General features: G+C 37.7%; 1 protein-coding gene across 16 annotated transcripts in view; it reads left to right on the plus strand.

Moving 5' to 3' along the window:
• The window catches only part of NRXN3 (neurexin 3), a 964,190-nt gene that overhangs the window by 719,934 nt on the left and 217,513 nt on the right, over positions 1–26,743 (plus strand). For all 16 annotated transcript variants that reach the window (XR_004060782.1, XR_004060783.1, XM_030949965.1 and 13 more), the window contains one exon: positions 477–658. Coding sequence is in view for 14 of the 16 variants with exons in the window: in XM_030949965.1 (XP_030805825.1) it covers positions 477–658 (182 nt within the window). In the remaining 2 variants the exon portion in view is untranslated. The remainder of the gene's footprint in view (positions 1–476; positions 659–26,743) is intronic.

Genomic DNA, 26,743 nt, shown 5'->3' on the forward strand with positions numbered 1-26,743 from the left:
AAAAAATCTCATGAAGTGTTGAGAAAAGTATAGTGTCCTACTATGTGTGAATAGACTTTAGCTGAAGGCAAGTCCAACCTAAAGGAGAAATGTGAAATATTTTGTTTGAATTGTCTTATAAGATTGAATCCCATGCTTTTGAAACAGGAGTGGCTTGTGGCTTTTGCCCCTGTACAGCAGTGTCCTATCCAGCCTTGTCTGGGGTATTAGCACTAATGAAATAATTCATTCTTGATAAGCCATCTTGGTGATTTTTGATCAACTCCTCCTTTTTCTTTGTCTTGGATGCTGTATGACTTTATTGAGGAACTAGTAATGTACTTCATCAGGCCTGGCCAGCAGGACACATTGGTTTCACCCCTTAACTAATGAAAGCATGTGCTTGCTCAAGTTGTTCCTCCTGGAAGTCATAGGATTGCCACAAGACTTGGCAAATAAGTCACTAATACACTTTTCTTTGGTTTTGTATCTTGTAGCTGGTGCCACATATATCTTTGGAAAGAGTGGAGGTCTCATCCTGTACACCTGGCCAGCTAATGACAGACCAAGCACGAGGACAGACCGTCTTGCTGTGGGCTTCAGCACAACAGTGAAGGATGGCATCCTCGTCCGGATTGACAGCGCCCCTGGGCTGGGTGACTTTCTGCAGCTGCACATAGTGAGTACAGACAGGCCCATGTCTCTCCCAGACCTGGGTTTCTCCTAACTGGATATGTGTTTGAAGAAAGCTGTTACTGTAAAATACCATGTGTCATATTCTGTACTTTCTTTGGCTTCAATTCCCATCAGATTCAAGTGCCTATAGTAGTTCTTTAGGGTTTTGTAGAGCTGCTGAATGGGATGCACAGAGAATTAAATCTTGATGCCAGAAGTAATTGGGGAGGGAGGAAACAAACAAAACTCAAAAGCCTTATGTGATTCAATAGTAGGATTTGTTCAAAAAGTGAAGAAACATTTTGCATTGGTGGTAATCTACTGATTCATATTCACAGTTCTGAACACAGCTGAATTTCTGGTGAAGTATTACTATTTTTGGAAGGCAAAGAGTAAGAGGGAATGAGAGGTTGTTGGTTTTTTCCTCACGAAGAAAGTTAAGTGAGAACTGAACAGATCCTCAAGCTGATGCTTGCTTTAGCAGGGTAGCTCAAAAGAATAAGAATTGTATGTTAGCGCAACATGGCTTTGCAAGAAAAGAATAGAGTTTTGTGAGAGCTTGAGCAAAGGGGGTTTTAGGATATTGAATTACTTGAGAAAATGAGAACACTAGAACTGGAAACACTTGGGGTTTGTTACTTTATGTGATTCTTTGGGAGGAGATGCTGTTTGCTTTGTTTTCACCTGGCAAATAGCCAAGAGGTTTACCAGAGGTAGAGGCTAATCATGTTACTTGATGTTCAGATTATTTGCAATGTATTATGCATTAATTCATAGTGGAAGGGCAATTGGGCCCTTTGCAAATTTTGAATGAGCTGGGGATATGTTAACATTTCATGGAACCTTGAAGATATAAGTAAACGGGAAGGAATGCCAGGGGCCAAAACAGACCTAATGTGAATGACGAAAGACCTCAGTCTGCTGCTGGAGTTTGCCACATTCAGAATCATGTTGAAGCACTGGGTATATTGCAGGGTAGTTCTGAAACAACCAGAAACAATGTTCTGGTGCTCACTGCCAGCATTTTCAGTGATTTTTGTTTTGATTCCTGTTGTAAAATTCAGATTCATTGGAATGGGATAGATATGGCTCGAGCCATTAGACTGTCACCCATTCTGGTTTTTCTCTTTCGTGATATATCCAAATATTTAGTTTGTTTTGTGCTGGAATGAAAATGAGATCAAATCTTGGCATTTTTTAAATATAAAACCAGGTTTTCTTCCTTTCTTAAAAACAAAATAAAAAGAACCCCAGAAGACTGTAAAAGTGAGCAGTGCTGAGCCTAATTGCTTGGAACTCTGTGACTCAAATTAAGCAAATGTGGCTTGATGTGTCTGAGCAAGGCAATGTATATTCTTCAGGTGTTACATTATAACGTGTAAAATGCTATCAGTTAACTGGAAAACAGTATTCTTGCGTGTGTGGAGAGGTACAGAGATATGAATTTGTTAAGGCTGTAGAAAAAGTCTAAGATAATATTATGTTGCTCTTGGATGCCTAATGGGATGTTATAGGGAAGATGAAAGTCAGGCTCTTCTTTGTAGTAGTCAGTGGAAGGAAGAAGAGAAATGGTCACAAGTACCAACCAAAGAAATTTAAGTTCTGCACTAAGATAAATACTTGCACAATGACTCTTTTCAGCATTAATGATGAAGACACATATTTTTTCTCTATATCTTGGTCTCAAACCTTTCCCTACCTTTAATTGGACATTTTAATGACTGATTTTTTAATTATTAAAAAATGTGTTGAACAGACTGAAACAAAGAAATTAAACCTGAGATATAACCATTCATTTAAAAAAAATAATAACAGGAGAAAATCATTGCTTTCTCTTTCCAATCAGTTTTGGAAAATAAAATAATGAAAAATTTTCAGCTTCTTTTCCATGTTGTTTTTTCTAACTACTCTGTATGGCATGGTGCTAGTTTCAGATTATTTCAGATATTTAAATAAAAACTACTAATTGTGGTTGATATTATTGCTAAAAGTTCTGTTGAATGCTTTCTGTGTAGTTTGGCCAATTTTATCCTTGAAGCTGTTCACTAGCAGTAAATATAGAACTAGTTCAGCTTTAATTTCTCTTGTTCCTTTGTGGTCAGGATGGATTAGGAGGATTTGCCAGTCATTCATGAGGAGCAAAGGCATGCTGCTGTGCTCTTCTGGGTATGGTATTAGTGATCATCATATATATAAGTGGCTCTACCTAACTGTTCAAATGAAGAATATTGTCTGAGACTCATGCTGTGACATCCAATAGGAAAGTTGAAGGGAACTTTTAAAGTGTTATTGACTTCTTGAATGTGTGTAGGACTTTGTTATCGCCAATTTATGGTTCAAAGAAATAGAAGTGAGCTTACATCAGGATTATTTTGGAAAAAAAATGAAATCTGAAGTTAAAGGTGCAACTTGAAATGACATTTAAAATGCAAGACCATTTAGGATCTCTTAGCAAATTGCATGCAAACTTTTCATGAGAGCAAGATCTTTTGTAAATGTCTAAAAACTACCACATGCTTGTGCTGTGATAATCAAAGACTTTGTCCATCTTCCTTTCTTCAAAACCTCCCATTAGGCCATTTTCAATTGTCAAGAGAAACAAGGCAGCATGGGTAAAATTTTAATAGAAATGTGGGATAAATATATCTTAAAATCAGAGCTATGAAAACAGATTAAAGTGATAATAAAATAAACTTTGAAAACCTAACTACTTAGACCATAAAGCAAATTACAAGAGAAGGAGAAAACACTAATATAATTTATTTTATATATATTTAGCATCTTGACTTTTTCAGGTGCAATTATATTTAATGATAATAGTAATAATGAAAGTGACAGGGATTTGCCTGGGTTAATAAAAAATCCTGGGGACACTTCTTTTATGGGAGCCTTTTTAGATATTCCATTCACAGACTCTTTTGGATGCTATTTATTGGATGCTGACCTCCTCAGACTTCCCTGGGTGTTCTATTGGTGATAACAGATGGCAAAAGCCACCTGATGATCATTGTTTTCTAATGTGCATCATTAAACTAAAATCTAATCCAAAAGTAATAGTAATGGCTATGGTCTATCAAGATCTGATTATATTTTAAAGATTGTAAAACTTGCTCATACTCTTCTAAGGAAACCTTATAGTAGTTAGCCTGTTTTTTGGGTTTTTTTTAATATCATGTATGTTCTGGAGCATCCATTGATCTCTTCTATTTGTAGATTTGAAGGTATTTTATTTTGAAGTTGCATATTTATCTGTTTAATTTACAGCTGTTCTGTTAGAATTCATTTTTTAATTATGAGTCTTTCAGATATTGTGGGAATTTATTGACTAAGATGTCTGTTTTATATGACAAAAAATTACAGCCTCTGAGAAACTATTTTCTCTCCTGACTTACAGTGAAGTATGAGGTGGCAGCCCTGCAGAAATGGATGGTATATCATCCAGATCAATGCTGCATATGAAGCATGAGATGTTTGTGTGAACAGACTGTAGCACATGGAATGAGAGTGTTGCTAGAGCATTAGATCCCTCCTTATGTTATTTTTTTGTTTTTCTAACAATTCATTCAAAGCACAAGTCCAAACCTATACCAGGAAATTGTCTTCCACAATGGATATTTAAAAGACTGCATGTCTTGAGTTGTGGGTTCAATGCTTCTGTAGGTTTATTCACTTTGCACCACTACACCTTGTATTTGGTGCTTCATCACATACAAAACATAGAGATGAAATGGGGAGAGAAACAGCTGCAAGTGGTGATGGGTGTCATTCTTGTAGTAATTGTGGAGACAGAAATCATTCATGTGTGCTGCTGGGTTAGTCTGCATTCTTTCATTTTGTTCTGTGTGGTAAACTGCCATCAAGCCTCTGGATCTTCAGAATGGTGTTGTGAGGCTGTTCCAGTTTCTGAATTCCCTATAAGAAGGAATTCAGGTTTGGGCAAAAACATTAATGATTTTAGAATGAGTTTTGCTTAAGTAGACCCAGGCTAGGGGGGATCCATCATTTAGCACTAGACTGCCATTGAAAGCTACAGAATCTGCTGTAGCCCATTCTGATTTTTAAGCAACAAGTGTAGCAAAAAGTAAGTTTTCCCTGAGTTAGAGATGACATTGCTAACTGAAAATATGTATCAAGGGATGAAAATTAATTTGTACTTTCAGTCATTTATTTTCTTTTCAGTTATACTGTGATTGGCCCAAGTCTGTGGATTTTACAGTTGTAAAATCAATTCTTGCTCCTCTCTATGAAGTCTGCCTTCCAAACTGCAGTGGCATGTCATCTGAGCAGACACAGAAGAAGCAGATGATTTAGAATCAGGAGAGGGATAGATGCAGGGTGTCCTTATCATAACCAGAGAGTATATGATGAACTGAATAACCTAAGGGCTACTCTGAGATAATAAATGGAGGCAAAATACAATGGGAGTTTGTGTCTCACTTTTCTGAAACCAAAATCTCTTTGATGCAAGATATTTCAGCCTTTCCTAGGCCGAATACAGACTAAGCATTAACAGGCTTACATTTTTGTATCCAAGAAAGTAGAAAGAGCAGAGTTTCCTTAAGACTAACCTGCGTTATTTTGCAGGCAGTATATCAGCAGAGACTATAGATCATGAAAAAAAGTGAGTGATCTGCTTCAATATCCTATCTTGTGTTTTTGCTTTATTTTTAGCTGCCTTTACTGATGTTACAGTTACAGTTTTTTCTTCGGGTGATTCACCATGTTAGACCAACTTTTTATTCTTATATAGAAACCTAAGTTTGTTCAAGTTTAATTTTTGTGAGCATAAATAATTTTATCTACCATATCTTGACTGTGTTTACATTGATGTCTATTTAGAACAGTGTTTTTACCCTTGCCTTTCCAGGATTTCAAGCAGTGTGTAAAGTCTTTGCGTTTGATACAGATCTTGGAGAATACCAGAAGTGGTTAAGCAGTTACCAGTTCCAAAGTGTTTCATGCCCATCATGCCTCATTTCCTTCATGAAACAGCAAAGAACTGTGTGCATTTCTCCTAATTTAATTTATACAAATTATGAGCCCTTACAGATTGGTATAGAACACATGTTCAATCAAAGATGTTTTATAGTGAAGCAATCAGTGAAAAAGGTGAAATGCGACAAAGGCTTCTTTGCTGAGGCAAGAAATTATTCATAAAATTGCTAAGTGCAGGAGACAACATCTTGTATAGCACATTTAGCTGAGGAAGTGAACAGTTAGTGAATGAGAGTGACTAGACTGCTTGCTGGTAAGGGGAGAGAATTAGGACGAGCTTTCAAGCAAAAGATTATATTGTCTAAATCCTTAGAAGGTCTAAAAGAACAAACTGTCTGCAGACATTTTTTACCATGACAAATCTAGCAACCATCCTAAGGGAGTGCTCTGCAGGTCTCCTGTGATTATTAACATATAAAAACTGTCTGAAGGTGGCTTCCTGCTAGGAGTAAGTTCTCTGGCAGACACTTCTGAATATACCATCTTTAATAGGTACCACCTAGGAATTAATGTATGCTTGAAGACTTGAAACCTTGACTGCTGACCTCCTAGGCAAGATGGAAAATGAGCCAAATGAAGGACTGGAAGAACTGTTTTGATTTAACGTTAGTGTGTGAAGATTTCCTCAAGTCCCTCCTTCACATAATCATCTATATCTTATAAGCAACTGTTACTGTGATTTGTCAATTCTTGAAGTTCAGACTAACTAGTTAATGGATACCTTTAACTTAACTTGGGTTGCATTCCATTTAAGGTAATTGGGATTGGCAAGAAAATCCTCGTTTAAGATGTGACATATGTGTCCATATACTGCAGTACCTTAAGAAATGTCCTACCTCCTCTTGCTAGAGTGGAGCAGGTTTCTGCTGTGCTGTGTAGGCCAGATAGAGTGCTGGCACCACAATGATTGGGGTGGCAGCACTGTTCCCTAGCAGCAAGGAATAACTTGGGAAACTATAAGCATTGAGCTATTGCATGACAAATAGGTTAAGAGTGTCTACAGAGCACATCACAAGTGTTTACAACCTTTCTATAATTATTTGTGTTATTAAGTGCAAGTTTTAAGTCACATCTTTCTTTTTCCTTAGGATGATAGTCATCTTCAGTTGAGGCTGTCATCTTAATGGCACTCCATTTCTTTATGTTGATCACAAGAATTGGAGATGGTAAAATTACCCTAAAAGCTACTATCTAAGTTAAAATACAAACCATGATGAATTCATAAGTCAGTGAATATGCTGTCAGTGCACTGGAATTTGGAAGGAAGCACAGCTGGAACAGCTAACCCAAGTTGACCATGGTGACATTGCATGCCATAAGATAATGTGCCTGGCAAAAATAAAATGCAAGCAAAAAAAGGGGTAAGAGGGGATGCTGATGGTTTATGGCCTATGTCTTTCCAAGTGAGTTATGCATGTAGAGGCCCTGCTTACCAGGAAGTGGCTCAACATCTGCCTGTAAATGGGAAGCAGTATGGTTTTCTTCAGTTAGTAAACTGTTTTATATCCATCCACAAGTTCTCTCACTTTTGCTTCTCCAATTTTCTTTGCATCCTTGTTCAAGAGGAGTAAGTGAATGAGCAGATTGGGGGTCCTCAGTTTCTAGGCAGGGTCAAGCTGTCCTACTTAGTCTTGACCTGGAAAAAGGCTTCTGTTCTTGATCATGTACTTTGAAAGTAGTGAATGTATTATAGGCTACCATATGCAGATCATCTGCACAAAGAAATGGACTTTAATGTAGCTATTTGCCCATTATATCAAGTTTAAAGAATTAGTAAAATCCCCATAGCAAATATATATGATTTCAGCATTGTTAATTTGCCTGAGAGAGGCTATATCTGAATGAGTTTCAAATCTGAGATATGCACGTCACGGGTTGTTTTGCCAGCTGGTGTAAAACTGCCAAAGAGCCTGACTTTTTTTTTTTTTTATGGAAGCATTCTATTTAAATACACAATGATCTTGTCCCAAAATGCTCTCAGTCTTTTCCTGTCCTTTCCTAAACACTTTTGGTCTCTGAAGTCCCATGTGTTTGTGCATGCTGCATTTATTGTTCCCTAGAGCGCAGAAGAATTAGTAAAGGAAAACTAATTTGAAGAGAAGAAACGGACTTTCGGTTTTCAAGCCAGCTTTAAAACGTGTTATTGGTACTTCTTTTTTTATTTTTAGAACATGATTAATAATCCATTTTTACTGTATTTTAGCTAGTTCATATTATGCATAGGAATTGTCCATTTATTGTTGTCTCCTAACTCTTGAGCAGGAGTCTCTGGTAGGAGGCCATGAGTCGAGACTAAACCTATGAACATGGGGGAGGTTTTCACCCTGGTGTGCCTATTTGTGGCTGACACCCTTCGGCACTGTGCCCCACCCAGCTCTCTCGTGCTTCCTTCCCTGCCTTGTGTGTCCCAGGTGTTTGAAGGAGCGTGCGGCGCTGAATGCAGCAGTGCAGGAAATGGCACACTGGTGTCCTTTGGCTAAAGATGGTGGATTTTACATCCCTAGCTCCACTCAGGCAGTGTGGATGCTCAGTGCTTTGATACAGGGGTTCATTAACTCCTCACTCAGTGACAGTTTGTGCATAGATCCCAGTGTTTTTGCAGTTGTCATTGAACATTGTGAAGCTGATTGGAGACATGGAAGAAAGAGTTGGTAGGGCAATGTTGGCATGAATAGTAAAATTGCTGATTAGACCATAAATTAGCCTGATTAGAGTCACCCATCTGAAAATAATTTGGGGAGTTTGGCTCTCAAATCTGTTGAATTCAGTGGGATAACAGAGAGTGAAAATTTAGAATTAGAGGAGATGGAGGACACTCAGTGGGAAGTTACATTTTGGTAACTTTCTGAAACCTGTCTTGAAGATAAGGGCAACTAAATACTATAACTTAAAAGATGGAGCTTTGCTGAGTCACAGAAACATCTAAGATCGTAGTGGTTTGGTATAGCGGACAGCATTTTTTCAGAATACACATATGCCAGTTTTAGTGTTATACATCTGGCAAAGTCAGACACTAGTATTTCAGTCTAAGTGCAGAAATAAAAAAAATTGTTCCTAATTAGAAGCAAATGGGATAGCTCACAAGAAAGATTCATCCCTAAATATGCAGCCTCTGTTTAAAATACATTGTGGAGCTTGAAACTTTGTTATTTTGTCCAGGTTTGTCTTAGGATTCATTGTGGTTCTGTGAATTGGTATTAGATGTTAAACAATCAAATCTCTGAGTACCTCACAGTATCTATCCAAACATCCTCTATGGCAATAAATATTATGCTAATGCTTGTTCTTGTACACTGTACAAACAAATACTGTGGTTTGCTTGATATTAATTTTACTCTCTCTTTTGACTGTAGTGTTTAGGTAGAATATGTCATCTAGGGCTATATAATATATCATAATTTCAATAAAACTTGAGATGAATTGCCTTTCCTGTTTTGCAGTACCTTCTCTTAGGATTTCAGAACTAATAATTGTCACACAAATTTTGTCACACAGTCTTGTCAGTGAATGAATAAACAAAGAAATATTAGATTAGGGATACTTTTTTTGATGCTGAGAAAAGTTCCATTCTGCTTCTTAATATTTTTTTTTAAATACTAAATACAAAGGAATTGAGGTAATGTGAAGTTTTTTTCTGGCTGAACCAAAGAAATAAGATCATCTCCAGTGAAGTTCTTGGCTTGAAATAACCAAGATTCAAATAAGATAAGTGTGAAGTTTTCAGTATTTGTTCCAAAAGAGACTAAAATCTTTCATTTTTGTAGATTGTAACAATTGGCAATACAGATTTTTGCCTTTTATAAGAAGCTTTAAATGTACAAGCTTGTTCAGACCAACCTATTTTCTGTATGCTTGGATAAATTGCACTAATAGGTTCTAAAATAAATCTGTTTGCAGTTAAAGCCTTTATCACCTTCTCTATGGTTGCATCAAAAATGTAAAATAAAATTCTTGATCTCCATGTTAATGGATAGCAGCAGGGTACAATAATAATTCACCACACATTTAGACATACTGAGTACTACTCAAAAGCAATTAAGCAAGGGCAATTGTCAGTATAATTTACCCCAGCTTGGTATCTCATGTAACCTTCTCATCAAAGGTTAACAACTGTTTCATACTACATCAGCGACAGCAAAATGAATTGTTTCTCTATTAAGCCTCTAGGAAGAACATCCTAAACAGGATATATTATTGAACCTTATGAGGAAAAAAATGTGAACTTGATCTAATCCAGGCAGTATTACACATTGTTTGCTGTAGGATTTGAATTTTATAGGGTTTCAAAACTCAATGCAGGGAAAACTTGATCATTGATATGCAGCTGACTGAGTTGAAAATCATCTGTTGTAAAAAACATGAAAAAGTAGTCCTGCACAGTTTTATAAAGGAAATTAAGGGCAATTTTGCCTTTTCCTATTCTATCAGGACACTGTAGAGTCAATTCTGAGGAGAAAATGCAGTGGAATTTGGCTAAAACTCTAGCATTCAAATTCTTGTGAGTTTCTCTCACCATAAGTTTCAAGAAACATGTTACTTGAAAACAGTTCCTATTCAGAAACATTGTTCTAACAGTTATTATAATGCTTAAAACATACTTTTGCATGTAATTTTAGAATAGCTGTATAAACACAATACATCACCATATCTCTTGAAAAGGTAGTTTAAACATACTTCTGAAATGAGAAAATTGAGGCTTTAGAGTTTAAATGATGTAACAGGTCTGTTGCCTCAGAACTGTAGCTGGGTGGCTCTGAATGTTCATCTTCTCTTAAATCAGAATTCTTCAAAGTGCTCCCTTCTCCCACCTGAGAGGTTTAGTCCCAGCAGCTGGGGGAAGATAATGCCCTGGGAAAGCTGCTGTTGCCCACACATCTGAGAACTGATTTTACAGCACCAGGTGTAAAATGCTGTGTGGTACATTTGTTGTTGCTTGTTTTTCTGCTCCAAGTGTGCATGCAGCCTGAGCTTGCTTATCTGGTGTGTTGTTGGGATCAAGGCAGAAGTGGTGTTATTTGTGCTAATAAGCCTCTCCCATTAGTTAACCTTTCAGTACATAAAGCATGATTGAACTGAAGGATTCCTGCTGGTTTGAAAGGCTTTTATGTTAAATACATGATACAGGCATTTTCTTCTTCCACCTCCTTATGTAAAAGTGGGATGGAGAGACTGTAAAGACTTCAACAGTCTGAAAGCAAGTTGAAGTAAAGCTTATGTAGTGTGAATATTCTCTTAAATATCTTGGCATATCTTTTTTTCTGCTACATTTAAATTCTTGGTGCTTTGTTTAAACAATTTCTAGCCTACAGAAAAAGACTGCCTTGTATAACTGATATAATTTGGGACAGTGCAAAGCATCAGCTGAGCATATTTTTACCCATACCTGATAATCAAGTATATTACTAGCTTTGACTGTCCAAATTTACTTTCAGTGCACACAGGCCTGGTTTTAGCTTATTCTTTATTCTTGTCAATTACTGGTGTTAAGAGTGCAATTTCTGGAAGGTGGGTAATAGCATTCATTAAGTATGAAAAAAGAAAAGTATCTTATACTGACTCAGGCTTCCTTTTCTATCTTATCACGTCTCTTTTATTGTATTATTTTTAAAAAATCTCATCTGAAATCCAGTACCATGTACAGGATTTCAGGTTTTGGATAATTTAACCCTTCTAGTATGATACTGCTCAGCCTTAAAGAGATGGTGGGATTAATCAGTTCTGTAGGGAACTATGTTCATACTTCTAATATGCTATCTAAACTAGCAATAGAAATAGATCCACCAACTTTGAAGGTCTTTGGGTGCATTGCTAAACAATTCTTACAAATATTCTTGCTATCAGTAGGTTGTCCTTTCATAGATGTATGTTGTATCCTAAATATATTCAGAGAGACTATGCCCTCAGTGATCAATGATCTTTTCCTTAATAGAGACTTTCAAGAGCAGCCACAGGATCTGCATTGTTTTGTGAGCTGGGCAACATTAATGTGCCAGAGGATATTTAAGCTGTTGGACTAGGAGACTGCCAAGGAGAGAAGTATGGTGTGATTTTCCCTTTGGTTGTGATTTTCTGTGTGGTGCTTTACTAATGTACAGAAGCCTGTGTATAAGTTTATACTCTGCAGCATCCATCGTTCCAGAGACCACTGCTGAGAATTGGTTTTTTTTACCCTTACAGTTTTGGGAAGGTTTGACAAGAGGAATTTAGTCCATTGTCCTGTTACATTGAAAGGATTTTCCTACAATGTGTTAAAATCTAACTGTACTAATTCTGTCCAGTTGTGAGACTAGAGAATTTTCTTTTTGTATTAATTATTTGAAGAATTTTAAAGTCTTTTCATGTGCAGATCTTCTCTGGTTTTTTGTTTTTTTTTTTTTAGTGCTAAAATTTACTTCTTACTGTTGTGCACCATATTCTTGTCTTCTCTTGTCTTTTTCTGTGAAGGGAAGGAGGTTGTGTTTTCTCATTTATATTTCTTTAAAACTTAATTTTTGGGGAGCCAAATTAACTCTAGTCCTCCCACAATTGTTGCTGTTAACTACCTTAATGTTTTCCAAAGAAATTAACTCAATTTTTAATAGAATCTGTAGATAAAAAAGCATATACTTCAAACTATTTTACATATTAGAAAATTGTTTTGCTTGAAACAGACTTAAAAATCTTCATTAATTTTTATTCTGATCAAAATTTTTCCTGTGTTCCCTTTCTGATGGGAAAAATCTGTTTGGTTTTGTGGCTTTACATATAGATGAGGTTTCTGGGGTTGCTGGGTATGCATTTTGATTTAGGGACACACAACAGGGAAAGGGCTATCTAGGTTATCAAGTCCAATCCTCTACCCTTATAGATGCTGTACCATTGCATCCTCTTTTCTGGCTGTATCAGATCTACCTCATCCCTTCTGGTTTTCTCGTTTGCTATTTCTGTTGAAATGCTGCTCTAAAATCAATGTTTTTTCTAAGATTTTAACTTATTTTAATGTCTATATATGTATTCATACAGTATTGTATGAATACATATATAGACATATATTCATACAGTATTGTAATGAATACTGAATGAGTACATGTATGTATTCATTCAGTCTAACCTTCATTTGTTTTGTGCCAATGTTTCCCTTCAGCTCCTCTCTGTTTGTTGATGTTTACCTGTCAGTGGCATTCAAAGAGGATTGCCTTGCCCGTGTTTTGTGTCAGCAGCTCCCCACCAACCCCCCCTGGCTCTTCTGGGCTATCTCTGTATTATAATGGGTCACAATGCAGATATCCCAGGACTAAAGCAAATTCAAACAAAGTAGTCCAGAAGCTGCAGCTCCAGGCAGGTTTCACTGCTTTTGCACCTGAATGTCCAGCTGTGTTTGGGAGGATTTATTCATGCAGCTGCAGCGCCAAATATGCATCACTACTTTCTTGTAGACCCAAGCTGGGTCCTTGCAAGCCATCCAGGGTGTCTTTGGTTCTGAGCTTGATTGGCTGTGTAGACACAGCTGGGTGCATCTGCACACAGATGTCATCCAATCACATCTGTTCCAAAATTCTTTTTACGGCAGTGGTAGGGTCATTTTAAAGGATGTGTTCTCAACCAAGACCTTTCAGTTCCCTCCCAGTGTGGTGGCATTCATCATAACATCATTGCTTATTACGTGTAATTATTTTTCTAGAACTTATTTTTCCAGCTTTCAGTGACAGCTGGTATTAAGTGGTAATGCTGGGTTAGAAGGCAGAGGGGCTGTGCTCTGGTTTCCTGTTACCAGTCTAGGAAAAAAAGTATTTTGACACGTTAGATGGCATGTTGACTCAGTTTATACAACCTTTATCGGAGAGATCATCATGTGGTTCGTAGTCAGCAGCCTTGCAATGATTCCCAAGATGGCTATTAATGGGCTTGTGAACTTGTGAATAGAGAGTGGTAAATCTGGCCTTTGAGATAATTGAAAAGACATCACTTGTAATGTGAGCAGTGGCACTGAAGGATGATTGCTGCTCTTTGGGGACAGAGGTAATACGTTGTTGCATGCAATTTTAAAGCAAGGCACCCAATATTGATTTACTTTGGCCTTGTCTTAAGATCCCTTGTTCAAGTTGCACAATATATTTCCTGCTTACCCTACTCCTATCCCCCCCTCAGAAGAGCTCTTTGTTAGCAAGCTTATTTATTTCCTTAATGAAAAACTTAGATTACAAAACTGGGTGTGAAAAGAGGCTAGGAAAATAAGAGATTTATAGAGGCATAGGGAAGGAGTATTTTGTCTTTAAAAATGCAAAAATAGGCAAACTAGGAATGTGAACTGCTTTGCCCACCTCATTTAGGTATTGCATAGTGCCTTTAGTATTGTTCTGTGCATAACACCTGCCCTTACTCTGACATCATCACACACAGGATGATAATCCAGTAGCTTTCTCAATATTGCTACTGTGAAATGTACATGGTGCCTGATTCTTGTTTCTTTCTTCTTTGAGTTTCATCTTCAATGAAAGTGGCAAATTGTAATTTTAAACAACTTTTAAATCTATCAAGGTTGGGGAAAACTTTTTTTTTTTTTGCCATAGAGGAATTGTGAGTATAAAACCCCTTCATGAGCATTCATAGGATTCACAGAATCATCAATTATCCTGAGCTGGAGGGGATGCACAAGGATCATCATTTTCCACTCCTGGCCCTGCACAGGACAACCCTAAGAATAATGCCATGTGCCTGAGAGCATTATGCAGTGTAGTATTTGGTTTATGATGCATCTTCCCCAGTGCTTGCTGAAAGCAATTCCTGATTTGGAGCTACCCATGGAGGTGGTGCTTGACAGTCACTGGATAGTTTCTGGTTCTTCGTACATGAAAGAAGAAAATTAGCTAGCTTATTACAGAAGCTTTTTTGTTTTCCCATTTGCACTTCTGTGTCAAAAGCCACTCTTTTCCTCGGAAAATGAGATTCACTGCCTCTTTCCCAGAGCTGCTGATGCAGTAAGTGGTTTTGGGGTTTGTGGGTCACTCATATCACCTGGGCAAGGCAAAGTCCAGAGAATACATTTGAGTTAGTGAAAGAGGTCAAAGCTTTAGCTGCTGAATATTGTTCAGTACTTTTTAAGAAGTCATTAAAAATTAATCTTGATGTGTTTTTTTTTTACTCAAGTACAACTAGAACCATTCTTTTGTGCTTCTTGCCTATTAGAGTAGGTGATAAGTTCCTGAAACCAGGCAAATATGGGGCAGACTGAGTTCATCTGCAGGGCTGTGCTCTCTGGTGAGATTGTTGCATTGTGTCTTTTGTCAGGTGTGAACGTTAGTGACATTCACTCTGTTCACTTGAAGTATATTTTTGACAAATGGAGGAGTACAAGGGAGAAGGTTGCTCTTGTCACTTGCTTAAAATGAGAACAAAAAAAATTACTTCCTCCATAATTTGGGACTTTTGGTTTGTCTTGCCTGGGCTGAAGAGCCTGTGGTCCACATCACTACCAAACTGCACTATCTCAGGTGTATAAATTAGGTACAGAGATGACAGGGACACCTAAAAATTATAGCAGAAGTGGGCAGATATCTTCAAAAGTAAATTAATCTGCTTCAAATTTGGTGTATCCACAGATGTGAATGTGCCTTGTTTAAATACTGCTGTGAGGAACGAGAGGGTGTTTTGCACCCATCTGAATTATTACATCGCATATGTAAAACCATGTATTGGGTGTAAATGTGGGCAGGGTGGCTTCTGTGGGTTGAGGCCAAGGTATGCCCCATGCCAGATTCATTTGGCTTCAGAATGGACCTGTTGCAGAACACAGCTGAGCCCATCAGCCAAGCCAGTGTCACCTGTGGAAGCACATTCAGGAAAGGGAGAAAAACATCAGAGGTAACACCAAGGTGAGAGGAGGAGGAAGGTGCTCCATGACACAGCAGATTGTCTGCTTTAGCCTGTGGAAGACTCCATGCTGGAACAGGTAGAAATTCCAAAAAAATAAATGGCCTGTGGAGAATCTTGAGCAAAAGTGTAAGAAAGAAGTAGGAGGAGAGGGAACAGCTGTGTACTGACAGTAACCCACCCCATCCACGTTTATTGCCTCACTGAGGGGAGTGTGTGTAGCCTGAGGCAATTACAAAGGCAGGGGACTGGAATCTGCAGTGAAGGAGTCAAGTAGAGCCTGGGAAAGGGAGTAGAGAGGTGTTTTCCTTCTGTTTTAATTTGGTCTTTTTTTTGTTCCTGCTAACCCAACCAGTAAATAAATAAATATACATTAACTAGTAGTAAATTAATTTCCCTCAGCTGCATCTGTTTTGTCCCCAGCAGTAATTGCAAAGTGATTTCCCTGTGCTCATCTTGAACCATGAGCCTTCTTGTTCCTAGTCTTCAGCAGAAGGGAGGACAAACTAGGAAGGAAAAAGCAGCTGGGTGAGAGTTTGGCTGCCAGCAGGTCTAAGCCACTGCCACTAAAATGCATTAGGGGGGCAGTTTTGAGCAAATGGGAGACTAAAATTCCTTCCATTCTTTTGTTGGTAAACCTGAATCTGCTCCATATGGAATGGCTCCATTTGACCCTAAAGAGTGCTTTGCGTCTAAAAAGTCGTGATAGGTGAAGGTGTCTGCCTAAAGAGAGTAAATTTAGGCTTCAGGGTGCCATCACTGCATCTCATACTGTCCAGGTTTGTGCTGCTTCTTACGATTTGTGCCTCCTGCCTCCCTTCCCATGTCAGAGCTGTTAGCAGAGTATGGATGGTGGGCTTGGAAATGTGTTATAAGTACTGACTCATAGATTATAAAAAATTTGGAAGAAGCCATGGAATTTAACTATAGTCATTTAGAAGTTGAAAAGAAAATAAGAGCCTCGCAGGATCTGGAATTAATTTTCAAATTATAAAAGGGCTACTGCTTGAAGGTAAGAGGGTGCTTTATTGTGCTAATATAAACAACTCAGTTGTCTTACTTTTTTCAAAGTGCTTTGATTATTTTTATAGAAACAGACTATTTTTTGAGAATTTTCACTGAGATCAGTATTAGAGCTGAAGGTTTGTAATGATGGTATCTTACTAAAAACCCTGGTAGTTTTGTTGAATTTCCCCATTACTTATGTCCTCTCTGTTTGACTGATAGAAGTATCTAAACTTGTAAAGGCCAACATGAAGAAGCAGATCCTTTTAGCCTGTGTGTGTGCCAACTTATTGTCAGTTTCTGCCCCCATGTTTGGAGTGCTGGGGGATTCCTTCAGGCTTTGGAAGCTTGTTAAAGGGTTGCCAAACTGAGGAAAATTATGATTCAGTATAGATGGAGTGTAGTCTTCAAAATGTGGGAGTGAGGCAACAGTGATGGTCCATTTAGAAGGATGAAATGGACTTTTCTCAAAGATCCACTAAGAACTTGCAAGTTAATGTCTAAAATGGTCCAGGACTTCCTGAAACTTGATGTGAAGAAGAGGGACAAAGGTCAGCAGGAAAGTATTTGCAAGCAATCATTTATTCCAAGTGGAAGGTAAGATAAAAAGAGATATAAAATTGGTACAATGGTGGGGTATCTTCTGTAAAATTTCTGTAGCCTTTTTCCTTGGAAAATGTTCCGTCTGCACTGAACAATCAAGCAGAGGAATTACCTGAGCGTGAGTTTTCTCCGAAGGATAAAAGCTGAACTTTAAGACATTAAGTATTACTAAAGTTTATTCTCCAGATCTCTGATGCAAAAAGGAATAGAAAGTTTTCTGAAGCAGAAGGCATAATAATGCACATTTAGTAAGGTTTGGGTTTTTTAGGTAGGTTTAAGTTATTTTTAATGACCTTAGAGGGGAGGAATATGTTGTCATTTTGTGAGTTCATGATAATTATGTATACTGATTTATTGTGAAGTGGCAGTATGTGGTATTACATAACAAACTTATAATCATTCATGTTAGAAGTTAAAATTGATCTGTGATGATGCAAACCATAACACAAGAAAAGCATATTTAAATTTTGAAAAATGGCAATGGAAAAATACCCTGCATCTAGCAGTAATGAAGAATCCCAGAGGAGGAAAAGACCAAAGTAATCATAATTTGCTCTGAAGATGGATTTCCTGTTGCATTTCCTAAGTCTTTTTCCCTTACTCTACAGTTAACCAGTGATGATGATTTTAGCACTTCGTATAAGTGATGATTTCACAACTGAGTAGGCTTTCATCTTTAACGTAGCAATAAAATCTTAATATAAATTGTTGAAAAGGCATGTTTCTATTAACATTTCTTAATTAAACATTTTTCTTCAATGATAGATTTATTTTGCAAGGGAAATAAATTTCATGTATGTGAGGACAATTAATGGAAACTCTGCTCTCATTTTCTGAAGATAATTTTCCCTGCTAATATTCTGGCATCTTTCAACATTGTCTATGAGTACTCAAAATTACCTGTCTGCTGCAAACTCCTGGTAGGTTCTTTATAACATAGGATGCATATATTATTTGACTGATATATTTACTTTAAAACAGCTGTTGCTGTGATTTTTCTTTATGAAAATGCAAGCCTGTGTTAAAATCCTCTGTGTCTCATGGTTCAGTGCTTCATTACCAGTAACACTCAGTGACTCAGATGCAAGGCCAGAGTCCACTGCAGTGCAGTGGTCAGGAAGGTTCTGGAGGTGTGAAGTAGTTTTGTCTTCTGTCTTTCATCACTTTGCGTTTCTCCTTAGAAATCTTTTGTCTGAAAATATGTTTCATGTTTTCCTCCTTTGCTTGTGGGGTCTAATCATATAACCAGTGTGATATAGTTTCTAAGAGATGTCATCAGTCCTAAAATCCTATCACTGGCTTATAAATACTTCTGGATAGGGGGAAAGAGAATAGTGGACCAACTGATTAATAATTGATAGCCTTCATTAATGGCTTCAGCTTTTCTAATTAACCTTCTGTTTCATCTGAAACATGTCTACATTTTCAGGTCAAGCACTCAGGGTGGGCTACACTGAACTGTCAAAATGAAATATGAAGTGATGGGCTGGGAACCCCAGAACAGTTACACACAGTACTGGGAGACTGAGACAAGTTCTGTTTAAAATTCACTGTTATACTCCAACTTCATTACATACGCTTCTATTATAACTGCTTTCTGGATCAGTTCCCCTGTAATGTTACAGCAGGTGGGTAAATGATAGGAAGGAGAATATTTATTCGTCTTGGAGTCCTTAGTGGAAGAGCCTTGTATGCGCTATCAGAGGTGCTGGAATGCTGACATTGGGCCGAACCTTTTCGCGAGTCCAGCCCCATGCAGAGTATGCACAGAGTTACATTCTGCCTCACTGTTACATTTTGTTCTTCTGCTGAGTATCCTCAAAACATCCATGACTAGTTTCTGTGTAATTTTCAAACTGCAAGCTCTTAGGGAGTGATTCTTGCTCCTGCCCAGTACCCAGGCACACACAGAGTAGAGGTAGAAGAGTACAAGGTCTACTGTTAGCTTGGGTTGTTGCTTACTAGGGACTATTGAAAATGAGGACAAAAGAACTAGTAATTGCTGTGCCATCTTTTGTTTACTCTTACTGGACTATTTTTGTATTTAAAAGCAATCCTTGCTGTTATATTTTATAATACAGTTATAAATAAGTGTATGGGGTTTTTTTAAAGATAAAATTTCATGAAATGGATTTCAGGAAAACATACTTCAACAACTGTCAGCACTGTAGCAATAATAACGAAATAGAAGAAAACAATGTATCAATAAAGGGGACATATAAGGAAACATGCATGGTGAAATAGTATCAAGAAACTGAAACAAATTCACCCAAGGAAAATGATGTGAATTCACAGTAATTATCTCTCTCAAATTCAATCTAAGCTCAGTGTGACCAAAGCAGACTGACCCAAGTATAGTTTAATGGGAAAGAGTTGATGCTTCAGTAGCCTAAATGAAGAGCTGATTCAGGCACCATTCAGAAAGAAAGGCTGGTTGGAACTATTGACATTTCTGCTTCTCTCTGCAATTATAAGAAACATTATTGCCACCTCTTGGAAAATTATTAAAATAATTGCCATCCCTTTGTTCTCCTCTTTTGACAGCAATCACTGGGTTCCTGCTTCCTTCTGTGTCTTGATGTGTTATGCTTGGAATCTCTTTTTGCCAGAGAAAAAGCTGGTCTCAGCATAATTGGGCCATTTCCCTGTCACAGTAGTTTCCTTTTGAATCTTGTTACTCTGCACGGGTTGTAGTGAGGTCAATCATATTCAGTCAAATGGCTGCGCAGATAAAAAGTGTGCAAGAACAAAGTACCTGCTGTCCATTCAGGTTGGAGTGAAAATGTGAAAGGACAGTTTGGGTAAAGGGGTGCCTTTGCTAGTTTTGGCAAAACTTTACTACTTTTGACTCACACTTCCCTGAATTTGTCCTGTAAGGACAAAATTAAGTGACCTTGTGACATACAAGTCAGCAATCATTATCAATAATATCATGCATGATGATTCCCTGATGATCATTTCAAAACTGAGCATCTCTCTATACTCATTTGCTGTCACAGGCAAGTATCTGTGTATATTCATGCAACATCATGGCATGGTACCACCAAACCAATGCAAGGTGACCTTGCAATATCGTACAAGTTGTTGCAACATCGTAATATAAAACCATCTCAGACTGATGCAGGGCCATGACGCAGCACAGTGATTATTGATTCAACATTAGGGTTTGGGCTCATACTCGCTGGGCTGTTGCCATCATTATTGACTCAGGAGCATGAGGCAAGGTCATTCTTTGAGACTGCAGAACACTGTTGAGATCCACCCTCTTTGTATATTAATGCAATGCTACTATCTGTTGTTATAGGCTAGTTTATCTCTTTGTGGGGATTATCAAATGTTTGGAGCAAAGTTTCCTCTTGCTTGTAAATTATTAATAAGACATTGTAGATGGATTGTCTTGTATTTTGATTGGATAAAGTTAATTTTCTTGCTAGAACCTGCTACAGTGCTGTGTTTTGGGTCCAGTGTAACAATAGCATTGATAATTCACTGATGTTTTAGCTGATGTGCAGTGCTTACCTTAAGTCAAGGGCTTTTCAGTGTCTCATGCTCTGCCAGAGGGGAGGTGCACAAAAAGCAAGAAGGGAGCATGACCAGGACAGCTGACCAGAAATGCCTGAAGGGTTGTTCCATAGCACAGAACATCACACTCAATATTTAAACTGGGGGGACAGTCCCTGCTGGGGTCAGGCCGGGCATCAGTCTCTGGGTGGTGAGCAAAGGTGTTTTGCATCTCCAGTCATCTTGGGGGGTTTCTTCCTCTCTCTTTTTGTTATGTCCCTTTTTTTTTTTTCAGTTACGATATTTTTTTTAATATTTTGCCTTATTTCAGTTCTGAAACTGTTCTTATTTGAACCCACAGATTTTGCTGTTTTCCAGTTCTCTTCCCTATCCCACTGAGGTGAGGGGGCTAAAAGTGAGTGAGCATCTGCATAGTACTTGGTTGCTTGCTGGGGTTAAATCACAACAGTAATGCTCTAGTATTATTATGTACAGATGTTAAAGGGTTATAAGCTCATCAGTGCCCAAATGAGTCAAACCTTCAGCTGTTAACAGTGTATCTCCAACTGCTGTCATCACCAAAGCACATAGATATTTTGGAAGGTCATTATTAAGGAATACAAGTCTTAAAGTCAAGAGTTTCCATGGGTTTGGGACAAATTTATTCTCCTTAGTAAATTGTGTAATCGTAAGCTGTTTTGAGAATTTCTTGTTAGTACCAGGTGGTATTACATATTTTCACACAGAGTTCCTGTTGTTTTAAGTTAAAGTTGAATGCTCAGTATTTCTGCAAATCATAACCTGGGGCCTATAGCTGGCAAGTAAAAATGAATAGTAAAACAATTCTGTTTACCTATTTTAAGTATCTGACCATGCAAATACTCTTCTCTTGTGTGTGTAGTATTTCCCTGGCTTTGACTAAAATGAGCAAATTACTCAAAAAGCTGAGATTCTACCATGGAATATCTCCAGCTCAAAAAGGACTAGAATATTAATTGTAACTGCGCTTCCTTTTGCTACTTGAACACAACATAGTAACTGGTGGGAATAATATTGTTTTTGTTGTAGATGTAATGTCCTAAAGATCAAAGCAGGATTTGTATGTTGACAATAACTTTTATTTGACCACCTAGAAGATGAATGTCTGGAAGCTTTTGGGGAAATGAGATTTTCTTCTGAAAGCTGTAGTAAAGTAACATATTTCTCCCTTTGGGACATGAAGAAAGGGCTTATATTTCCCTAAAACCTCATTTTCCTAGCTGGATTGTGTATTAGTATGCTAAAAGATGTCACCTCACTCAATAAAGCCTCCCAAGGTTGTTAATGTTGTGAGCAATCCCTTAAAGTGAGTTGAGAGAAATTATTGGATCAGTTGCTCACAAATATTTGTTTAAAGTATGAAAATGTTGTGGTTTGGGAAGTGCTGGGGGCTGTTCCTGACTCCAAAGAGGGAATAGAATTAAGAGGCAGATATTCTTTTGAGGCTAAAACTTCATGAAGCAAACAACTTTGAGGCAGACAGATAGTACTGGTGACTTCAGTGTAAACATTTTCATTTTTGCAATGGTGATAGCTTGAAAGAAGATATTTTAATGGGAAATGTCAAGCACCTGTATTAGGAAGAAGCCTGCTCTGTAATGGTTTTAATGTATTAGAAGTATCTGTTATTCAACTTAATCCTCACTCAGGCTTTGAGTAGTCCTCATTAATGTAGTCCTCATTCAGAGGTTGCTTGGCAATATGCTTCTGCAAGATCATATTATCTAAAACAATATGTCAAACACTGGATTATGCTATCAAAAAATCAGCTTGAACAGCATGATGACAAAAATGCAGGGGATATTTCTTTATGTTGCTAATTATTACTGGTACAAAAGGGGCAGGGAAGTGGCAATGAGTAGTTGAAGGAGCCTCTCACAGCTGTGTGCTCACGCATGGTCTGAAGCTGGTTGAATACTTTGGAAACAAATACTGCTCAGTTATTCCTTGAGGTTGCATAATTATTCTTCTCAATAACAATAATTTCAATATCTGGAAATTGGTTGAATTTTTTTTTCTCCTCTTACAATTTTAATTTACTCACTTCATTTGTTGGCTTTGCTTTATGCAAGTTTGTGCCCCTTGATCTCCAGGGGACTACGGAGAAAAATATCTGCATATCCCAGTTCACATTGTTAATAAATGAATAAAGCTATTTGGAAGTGTACCAGAAATCCCTGTTAGAAGTACATAAATAGAATTAGTGAATAGGCCACAAGCAAGCACCTCAGCCAAGAAACAATGACTAACTTTGATTGGAGTTCACTGGAGTGGCATAATTGTCTGTAAAACCATATGTATCACATTACCACGTATGTTTAATGGTCCTGTTGTAGATGCCCTTAGCAGAATTTGGACCACTTTGCACTGAATGCTACAATCCAGTTTATGGTTGATGTTTTATTAATTCAATATTTGAGTTTGCCCTCCAAACATAGTGTTTTAACTTATCTGTTTTGGCTTGGTTGCATGCATACATACAACATAGAAGCTTCCAAGATTGATGGCTTATGTAGGAGGACACAAGATGGTTTAGGTAAAGAATACCTCAACTGTGTTTGAGAAAGCCATCCTATAATGTCAGTAGGCAAAATTGGATAGTGTGAAGGTTTTTTCCTGACGTTTTTTCCCCCTGTGGGGAAAGCACTATGGACATTGTAATACTGCACACAAGTGTGAAGTTTAACTCTAGCTGTAACCAGACCATTTAATGTTGTATATATTGCTTCCATTCAGTACTTCAACCTTTCATTCAAAGCATCATCTGTTTGAGCATAATGGCAAACACTTTGTGGGGAAAATATATTTTCAATTCTCCTTAAAGGGATGAATGATAAAGACACTTAGATATATTCATCTACTTGAGTTATTTTATGGATAGGAAGGTGAAGTTTCTTACTGGGATCTTATGTAAGCTCCAGTGTGTTTCCATTTTGTCTTATGCTGTGAGGACAACTGAACTGGACATTCAAAATTCAAGAAGTAGTTTCTGTTGGTAACTGATGGATTTTTGGTGGTGCAGATACTATCTGCAAGGAACCAAAAGGAAATCATTCTTCCACCTAAACATGTTTTGAAAAGGCTTAAGCATATGCATCCTCTAGTACATAATTCACCTGAGATCAAGGGACTTAGTTACTTTAATAAGGAAGAACATGCAAACCCCAGATGAGGCTGTTATGCAAATGCTTCTGAGGAGTGAGTGTGTGTACGTGCAGGATGTTTGGGGAAGGAAGGGGATGATGCCTGGGCCTGCAGATAGGGTGAAAATTATATTTTCAGTAGAAGAAAAAATGCTTTTATGTAAACTGCTCCAGATGCCTGCCTTCAATTCTAACTTGTAGCTTCAAAATTCTGCAAGTGGGATTTCTGATTGTGAATTTTTTAGAGGCATTCATGCAAGATAGCCCACTGGGTATAAGAGGTGAGGGAAGAATGAAGCGGTGAGGAGAAGTTTTCCCATGTAAGAGTAACTGTAACAGAAGTGAAAACAGATCATCTGTATTTTGAAGAGAGAGCAAATGAAGGAAGAAAAGAAAGAAAGCATGAACAAACCCTCCATGGTACCATTACGCATTTCTATGCAGATCTGAAAATAGAAAGTTACAGTAATTGGTATAGCTTTTAATGAGCAATACCTTCAATGCATGGAGAATTATCACCAAAGAAGTGGCAGATGCTAAACACCACACCTTTAGTCATGGATATTTTTTTTCTACTGTTACTAGCATCTTACCACTTTTGTTTCCTGATTGGTTTTTTGCTGTAAAAATCTTCTGGTAACAAAAAATTTGATGGGAGGTAGCTTCTGAATTTACATGGTTTGCAGGCAGATTTGAGCTGTAAAAGGTTATAACAATACATGAAATGGACTTGCCATCTTTCATCTGAGGTTTACAGCACAGTTGTCTGGGAACTAACTCACTCCCAGCACTCCCTCAAAAAAAAAAAAAATGAAACCCAAAAAATTCTCTTTATAACCCCAAAAGAGTATATCCATGCTATTTCCAGAACCTGCCCTAGTGATGATATATTATAGAATTGCATGTTCTTCCTTTCTGCATTCTATCTTGAAGATATCTGTTTCTCTGGTGCTTTCAGACTGTGTTGCTTTTACCCAGGACATACAGACAGGAGCTTTGTGACGGATTAAAAAAAAATGATCCATCATTTTATGCCCTTTGTGGCATCTCCGCCTGCCTTAGTGATCATCTAATTCTCCAATAAACAGCGCGAGTGCCAGTTATAGACTAAACATTTAGGAGTTATTTTTAAGGCAGTTACTGCTGGCAGTCATGCTATGATCTCAAAGTGTGCAAATAGCTTTAAGCCTAGAAGGGCTTTCCAGCCATCATTAAAGTCTGCATGCTGTGCAGGAGCTGCTTCCAACAGATGAGCAGGGCCTTAAGTCTGTTGTGCTGCAGTGATGCCTTTAGTCATATCCCTTGGCTGACAATTCTGTAATGATGCATTTCCTTCTAAAGAACATGGGATACCCATAATAAAGGGAAATTCCGTGTGTTCATTACATTGTTCTGTAGGCACATTGTGGTGGTTTTGCTGATTTCTGCCTTGATGGCAGTTTGAATTATATCCCTGGTATTTTTTGTCTACAATGAATGTCTCGTCTCTTTTGATAGTCTTTCTTCAGCCTCTCTTCTTTCTGTGGTATGCCTCAATGGTTTTATGGGCTAAAATTCTTCCCTTTTATTTATTACTTGATAAGGGTATTCCTTTTTCTTTTTTATACCAGAAAGGAGTTGTTCCCTCTGACCTCAGAAATGAGTAGCTTTTTCTCAAATATGCAGTTGGCAGCACATATTTGTTGTTTGTTAAAAGATAGGGCTTTAATCTAGAGCTAGTCTCTAGCAGTTCTTTTTTCTTTGCAAACAATCATATATAATTTTTGGTTTTTTGTTAGAAGGCACTGTAGCACTGGAATAGACTGTTAGGTATGTCTGCATTGTTTAGGTTCTTTGAGGTAATGAATATCTAGCTGACCCTAAGAATGCCCCTGCAGATATTTCCAGTAACACAGCAATGCTTCTATTAAATAAAACAGGCAAAATAAGGTAAAGAGGTGGGTGATTTACTTTAGATTTTACAGTACATCACTGGCAAGACAGAGTGCAGTACAAGTAGATTCTGAAGAGAAATATCCCTCAATACAAAATTAAAAGGTATGGTGTTCAGCTTTGGAGGCAGTGTCTTATCCTGTGAAAGATGGAGTGAATACAATGTAGGTAAAAATGCCCACCTAGAAACTACAGTTTCAAAGTGCTTATCACTGGAAGAGGTGCTCCTACTGGATAAATCAGTGATGCTCACAAAATTTGACTGGGTCAAAAGGAAAATAGTTAGGCTGTTATTATCATACCTATTTTACAGATGCAACAAATGAATCTCATGCAAGTCTAAAGCAAGGCCACACAGGAAATTGTCACTGGAGCCAGATATGAAATGCAGGAGGCTTGTGGTATCTAACAGTAGCACCCTAAGCACTGGACTGCAGGGCTTTATCTGACCCCACTCTGCTGCATGCCTGAAAAAGGCTACCACTAAAAGGTTCCCAAGAAAATCACTGGCCAGAAAGCAAAGCTAGTCTCCTTTTCCCTACTAGCTTGGAGAGGGTTTGAGAGCCTGTACTAAAACCTTTGGGATTTGGATTGTTGCATGCTTGGGAAGGCATTGTCTTTTCTTATATACTGAGATTATGTAGGATGGTAGATGAGTGGTGAGGGGTAATTAAATGTAGGTAACAGCAAGAGACTGTTTCCCTGCACATTTCTGGTTTTACATTCTTGACTGAGTCCCCAGCTTCTTAGGACAGAGGTATTCAGTTTTAAGTAATCCAGCCAATCTGAAGATGGTTGGTTTTATAAATATAAATGCATATGTGTATTTATTTATTTATTTATACTTTTATGTTTTTATTAAAGATATAAAAATAAAAATTTGGATGCTTACTTCTCAATGTGTTTGATTTCTAAGAAGAAACCCTATAGGGGAAATTTCTTCAAGAGAATTCAAAAAATCCAAATGTAGAAGAAGATACTTGTTCTTTTTGCTTATCTTAGAGTTCACCTATAAATGAAAT

The sequence above is a fragment of the Camarhynchus parvulus genome, chromosome 5, assembly GCF_901933205.1.
Source record: "Camarhynchus parvulus chromosome 5, STF_HiC, whole genome shotgun sequence".
NCBI classification, from domain to species: domain Eukaryota; kingdom Metazoa; phylum Chordata; class Aves; order Passeriformes; family Thraupidae; genus Camarhynchus; species Camarhynchus parvulus.